The sequence below is a fragment of the Salvelinus fontinalis genome, chromosome 10, assembly GCF_029448725.1.
Source record: "Salvelinus fontinalis isolate EN_2023a chromosome 10, ASM2944872v1, whole genome shotgun sequence".
In the NCBI taxonomy this organism is placed as follows: Eukaryota; Metazoa; Chordata; class Actinopteri; order Salmoniformes; family Salmonidae; genus Salvelinus; species Salvelinus fontinalis.
In genome coordinates, this window is record NC_074674.1 from 27,127,309 (window position 1) to 27,134,583 (window position 7,275).

Below are 7,275 nucleotides of genomic sequence, written 5' to 3' on the forward strand. Positions count from 1 at the left end.
CCTCACAGTACTGTACAGTATGAGTGATTATATTATGCATGTTGTTTATGTTTTATTGGTAATTATTATTGCAGCCCTGGAATTTCAGGAATGTGTTTTTTGTTTAAACTTTTTATTTTTCAAAAGTAAATTACTATATGCAAAGATATAGAAAAAATAAAGGTTATTGAATGAAATTGCTGCTTTTCTGATTCATTCTTGTTACATATATTTTAGTACCCTCAATAGAGTGAAAAGGTATTATTCTTATTCTATAATGAAATGCTGATTTATGTGAAATCATTCAAACTTCAAAGACAAGTCCATAATTTATGTAATGCTCCCTGTTTGTGTGTTTTAGGTCAGTGTGTTATGAGTGACAATGTATGCTTTCTGAGTAAGAATTGTTGCCAGTGTTATGGTTGAACAAGTTTATTTTGAGACCTGTATGAAGTGTTTTGGTGGTTTGAGTGAGTTTTGGAGGTGAGATCAACTGTTTGGCCAGATGCATGTTGATAATGCAGACTCTGTGAAGAGTTTTGGAAAAGTGGCTTCAGTATTGACTGATGCTTGTAAGCAATTGAAAAAAACGAATGAGTTTCTAGTGATGAATAACCCAGATATGTTCCATCTGAGCATGTGTGCTGTGGCTCTGAGAGGCCTAGGGTAATTGGGAGGCTGAAGTAGACTTTATTTCCTGTGTGTGTCTGAAGGCGGCTCCACAGTTAATATACCAACCATCTAGACACTGCTGGTGGTGTGCTGTGGTCAGTGTCTCTCTCTCTCCAGCTGTCTCTCTCTCTCCAGCTCACTCAGCTGTAAACTGTGTGTGTGTGTGTGTGTGTGTGTGTGTGTGTGTGTGTGTGTGTGTGTGTGTGTGTGTGTGTGTGTGTGTGTGTGTGTGTGTGTGTGTGTGTGTGTGTGTGTGTGTGTGTGTGTGTGTGTGTGTGTGTGTGTGTGTGTGTGTGTGTGAGACTAAAGTGCTCTGACCTTCTCATTTTCTCAAAAAACCAAAGGCTCCCAGTGACATCCTTTACCAGTTTCCTGTATTCATGGTGAAGGGGATATTTGTCCAATCAACTGTCAGTATTGTGTTGTGGGGAAATGCAGTGTTTCCTGTTTTTCCCATCATCTTCTTCCCATTGGTGTAGGGTGGATTTCTTTGTTTGTGTCCTGGAAAGCTACAGAGTTCTTACAGAGTGTCACATATCTAGGATAATCCATTGCTTATTCATTTTTTTGATTTAACTCTAAGATGTAAATATTGTGTTTTGTCTGTTCCTGGAGGCTGTTGCCATAGCGATAACCAAAATATATATTTTTTTACTAGTTTCCTGTATCCATGGTGACGGGGAGTTTTGTCCAATCGACTGTTGTTACTGTGTGGTGGGGAAATGCAGTGTTTCCTGCTTTTCAAAAGGGCTTCCTCCCATTCGTACAGGGTGGAATTCTTTGTTTGTGTCCTGGAAAGCTACAGAGTGTTCGTACGGTCTTATGGAGTATCTTTGGCCAGAACCTTAAAGAAGAAGTAAGTAACATTTTACTGATTAACATAACACACTTTTTGGGGGCGAATCAAAGCTTTTAACGCTGCACAGTTGACTCAGTTCGGCTGAATGTTAGATTTTTTATTTGAGTCTGTTGGTCAGTTGTATGCAATGTATACTTTTAATTTTGACATTTGAAATTCTGTTTTTTTAACTTAACAATTGCTAAATCCATTATCTTTGTGTTTTAAAGTTTGAGACAAGATGAAGCCTTTTCAAGCAAACTGCTTTGACGCTCAGTGCTGCCTCCATCCGTCACTACCAACAGTCCTTGAGTAACAGACATTTCACCACCCCTCTGGTGACTGAACCAGGGAACCATGCTGAGGCCACAGGTTACCGGTGGCACCCCGCTACAGATCCCACCACAGCCTGTACCCAAGAACAGGCACCCCATCCTCCTGTACTCCATCCAACCCTTACTGAGGGAGACAGTTATCAGTAAGGAAGGCCACCCCCATCCCCAGCCTGACTCCCCCCAAACCTGTGGCACTCAAGGCCCAGGCCAGAGCTGCTGGAGCCTGGATGTGAGAGTGGCTGTGCTGCTTGTGATCGTGGCTGGAGCTCTGATACTGATCCTGCTCTACAGACTCCTCCAGCTGAGGCACAGACTGAGGCTGGCCCAGGCTCAACATTCCCTGGAGTACTACAGTTTCTACCACACCGCCACCTACACCCTCAAGGACCCCCGGCTGCCCCAGATATTGCCCACAAATGGAGATGCTATAGAGGTCACCCCTGTGGCCAACCCTATGGCCCCTATTGTTGTCACCCCAGTACCACCTCCACCGGTCTCCCCACCACCCACTCTTCCCCTCCCTCCACCCCCCATCTTGTCTCTACCCCCTCGCCTACCTCCCCCTCCTCTACTGCCTCCACCCCTTCTCCCACTCTCTTCCTCACTCTCTCTCCCTCTGCCCCTGCCCATCATCCACACCACCCCACCCAGCCCTCACCAGTCCTGGGGCGCCAGCTCGGATGCAGAGGTGTACTCTCGGATCGGAGCGTTCAGACCATCCAGGCTGTCCAGCCTCAGCCACTCACAGGTCATCCTGTTTGAACATTCCTCTCTCTGACATCTTCTCTGGAAATTCCACATTAAGAGCATTCCGCTTTGTGGCTGCTTCTATCAGTTTTGTGAGAATTCTATAACCTATTTTAATGTTCTGAATTTCAGATTTGTGTGTGGGTGTTCTCCCTTGTGATGAGTTCTTTGAGGATCATGAAAGGGATTCTGTTGAGTTCACTGCTCTATTATCCACTCACTGTCGAGTGCATAGGCTTTGAAATGTCGTGTAGCTGAATTGCAAATGTCCATTTTATGGTCCTATTAAAGTCACAAAGAATTTAAAATGGTTGCCCTGATAAAAAAAAAATCTAATCTAAAACCATGTTTATTATGTTTGTCTTGAGACATATCCCATTTCTCCCACAATCACAATAACTGACCTCACTGTTTCCTCTGATGGGCGGAAGACATTTCCTCTGGCGCTTTTCCATCACTGGGTCTCTCCCTATCTCACTCGCTCCTTATGTTTCCTGCCCCTCTCCATAATACTTACTGCTCTCTCTCTCTCTCTCTCTCTCTCTCTCTCTCTCTCTCTCTCTCTCTCTCTCTCTCTCTCTCTCTCTCTCTCTCTCTCTCTCTCTCTCTCTCTCTCTCTCTCTCCTCACAGTCTGAAGGCATGATTGTTTAATGAAATGTTTTATTTGATTGTAATTGTAAAAACATATATATATATTTTAAAGCAGAACAGCTTAACAGTATATATTGCCAACATAATACATGTTTATGTCTGTTAAGTAATGTAAATAGATTAGATCTGTTCATCACCTTCTATAAAGGATTTATAACCTTGTTGGCAGACTTCTGCTCTCGCTTCTTACAAAGGTTTTTGTAAGTTTCCACCATGCCTGACGATTTATTCACCTTCAATAATTAATAGCATTTTATTTCCCCAACTGGTCCTTCATGCATAGTTTATTCATGAGGGGTGATCGTGGGTTGTTATTTGTTTAATGAAGTAGAAGAGCAGGGTGAAACCTAAGACCTCATTTGGTCCAATCCCGTGGGTGACTGTTTATCCCTGGCCATCTCTAACTTTGTTTGCAGGACTGTTATCTGACTTGATGAAAGCATGTTAATACACTACACACATGGGCAGCGTCATAACCAGTCAATGGGATCTGTGTGGAATGAGATTGATACTGTTGTAGAATCTGGACATTGGGCACAGTTAACCACATACCAGATGAGTGAGAAGCGAGGCCTTTCTGAAAAGGGATTCAATTGTAAATGTCCTTTAACATTGTGTGAATCTCTGCCTCTGCACTGCATTACCTATATATCAAAATAATCCCATTTAGATAACTTTTTTCTAGTTATGGTTCTCCTTTTCACAGAGTTTCACTGAAAGTAGCTCAGGTTCAGTAAAGGTCAGGTGCTTTTATTGTAAAACTAGCCACCATGCTGTATATTTCTCCTTTGCTGTCCAGTGTATGACTTTCTGCCACCAAAACCCTTGAGTTAGGAATGCTGCATAATTGCTTCTGTCTCTGCTTGTCATTTTGTCAAATTGAGAACAAATCGTGTTATTAATATTGCCCTCAGAGCCTCAGTGTCCACTATGCAATGTCAATAGAGCTATTTTACTTGCAAAAGAGTCCTCAAACCAGGCAATTAGTATTGGTCAGTTTTTAACAAAGTCTCTCTAGAGATTAAAACAACCACAAAATTAATAAGAGGAAGCGTAATATTTGGTTGTGCAAAACATGCTCCGTGATGGGAGTTAACTCAGTGGGCCAAACATTGTATTATAAGCATACGGACAGCATACTGTATGAGTATGCACAATTCACTATTCTTAACCATTATTTTACCAGGTAAGTTGACTGAGAACACATTCTCATTTACAGCAATGACCTGAGGAATAGTTACAGGGGAGAGGAGCGGGGATGAATGAGCTGATGTAAGCTGGGGATGATTAGGTGACTATGATGGTATGAGGGCCAGATTGGGAATTTAGCCAGGACACCAGGGTTAACACCCCTACTCTTACGATAAGTGCCATGGGATCTTTAATGACCACAGAGAGTCAGAACACCCATTTAACATCCCACCCAAAAGACAGCACCCTACACAGGGCAATGTCCCCAATCACTGGCCTGGGGCATTGGGTCTTTTTTTAGACCAGAGGAAAGGGTGCCTCCTACTGGCCCTCCAACACCACTTCCAGCAGCATCTGGTCTCCCATCCAGGGACCAACAAGGACCAACCCTGCTTAGCTTCAGAAGCAAGCTCATTTTATTCCATTTAATTAATGTATTTTACTTTCATGAGTAGCGTAACCAAAGTTTTTTATAACTAACCCAAGATAGACCAGAGCCTGTCCTTTCCAATGGGAGCAAATTAATTCATCATAATTGGCAGAACAAGCCAGAAGGGCTTGAGCTAGTGAGATGCTATTGATGCATTCTAGCATTTATTTGTGAAGTGCACGTGTGCAAAAACCATTCGCCCTAACACGCTTTCTAAACTATGCAATTTTTTTAAACTTCGGCAAAGGGTAAAGTAAAAAAGAAAAACGCAGTACACTCTGTTTGTTACAGATTCTAGTTTTGGAAACAGAAAATGTTACGGAGATCAAATGTTTCATCGACAATAAAATGAACAGAATGTCGGCCAAAATCCATCTTGCTTCATCTTCTCCCACTGCCGTCCACTGCGCTTCCTCTCATCACCATAATGGGTATTGAGTGGAAGCGCCAACCGGATGCTTCACATTAATGCATCCGGTGAAGTATCTGTCTCTTGACCACAGAAGGTTGGTGGCCCCTTAATTGGGGAGAACGGGCTTGTGTTAATGACTGGAGCGGAATCAGTGGAATGGTGTCAAATTCATCAAACACATGGTTTCCAACTTCTTCTTAATAGGGGGCGCTGTTTTCACTTTGGGAAAAAATAGTGCCCAAATTAAACGGCCTCGTACTCTGTTCTAGATCATATGATATGCATATTATTATTACTATTGGATAGAAAACACTATGAAGTTTCTAAAACTGTTTGAATTATATCTGTGAGTAAAACAGAACTCATTTGGCAGCAAACCTCCAAACAGGAAGTGAAAATTCTGAAAATGGGTCTCTGTGTAAGGCCTTGCCTATTCAATTGCCTTCTATTTATGGATCTGTATGCACTTCATACGCCTTCCACTAGATGTCAACAGGCAGTAGAACGTTGAATGAAGTCTCTAGCCTTTTCTGGGACCGGATGAGACTCGTTGGAGTGAGAGGTCAGCCATATCGGTAGTACTTTGTGACGCACAAGGATTTGTCATATGGTTGGTTGCAATTCATTTGGTAGACACGAGGAAATGCTCCGTCTGGGACGTTATTGGATGTATTTCTTAAAAACATCCTAAAGATGGATTCTCAACTGAGTTTGACCAGTTTATTCAACTTTTATTTTGACTTTTTGAATTTTTCGTTCATGCGTAAAATCTTTGTGGAAACGTGAGCTCCACCATGCTAGCCAAAGTTGCTAATTCGACAGACGTAATGGACATTCTAAAACCAAACAACGATTTATTGTCGAGCTAGGATTCCTGGCACTGCATTCTGAGGAAAGTTCATCAAAGGCAAAGGTAATATTTATGATGTTATTTCGTATTTTTGTGGACTCTTTGGACTCCAACATGGCAGAGAATGGCTGAGCGCTGTCTCAGATTATTGCATGCTGTGCTTTGTACTAAAGTTATTTTTTTAAATCTAACACAGAGGTTGCATTAAGAACCAGTGTATCTTTCATTTGCTGTACAACATGTATTTTTCAGCAAAGTTTATGATGAGTTTTTCTGTTAGATTACGTCGCTGTCTAAATTATCTCCGGACATTTTGCTTTTATTTGTGATGATGGCTGCGTTGTAAAACCCAGATTTGTAGCTATAAATATGCACATTTTCAAACAAAACATAAATGTATTGTATAACATGATGTCATAAGACTGTCATCTGATGAAGTTGTTCAAAGGTTAGTGATTAATTTTAAATAATAATAACAAATAATCTCTATTTGTGGGTTTTGTGAAAGCTATGTTTGCGGTGAAAAAAATGGCGTTGTGTGTTTGGCTATTGTGGTGAGCTAACATAAATATATATTGTGTTTTCACTGTAAAACACTTAAAAAATTAGAAATATTGGCTGGATTCACAAGATGTTTAACTTTCATTTGCTGTACAACATGTATTTTTCATAAAGGTTTTATGATGAGTATTTATTTATTTCACGTTGCTCTCTGTAATTATTCTGGCTATTTTGGTGCTATTTGTGACGATGGCTGCAATGTAAAACTACGATTTATACTTAGAAATATGCACATTTTTGAACAAAACATAAATGTATTGTATAACATGATGGCATAAGACTGTCATCTGATGAAGTTGTTCAGAGGTTAGTGATTCATTTTATCTCTATTTGTGGGTTTTGTGAAAGCTATGTTAGCGGTGACAAAATGGTGTTGTGTGTTTGGCTATTGTGGTGAGCTAACATACATATATATTGTGTTTTCGCTGTAAAACATTTTACAAATCGGAAATGTTGACTGGATTCACAAGATGTTTATCTTTCATTTGCTGTATTGGACTTGTGATTTCATGAAATTATATTATATGATATCCCTGTGGCGCTAGGCTAGGCTATGTTAGTCAGCGTTTCTGATGAGGAGGATCCCGGATCCGGGAGGGTGATTAAGT

General features: G+C 41.0%; 1 protein-coding gene across 1 annotated transcript; it reads left to right on the forward strand.

Moving 5' to 3' along the window:
* The first annotated feature begins 1,168 nt into the window (after positions 1-1,168).
* On the forward strand, positions 1,169-2,914 carry LOC129863894 (sine oculis-binding protein homolog). The gene is made up of 2 exons (XM_055936286.1): positions 1,169-1,507; positions 1,720-2,914. Exon 2 carries the CDS (start codon positions 1,847-1,849, stop codon positions 2,600-2,602), a length of 756 nt encoding a protein of 251 aa, XP_055792261.1. The 5' UTR covers positions 1,169-1,507; positions 1,720-1,846; the 3' UTR covers positions 2,603-2,914.
* The last annotated feature ends 4,361 nt before the right edge of the window (positions 2,915-7,275 follow it).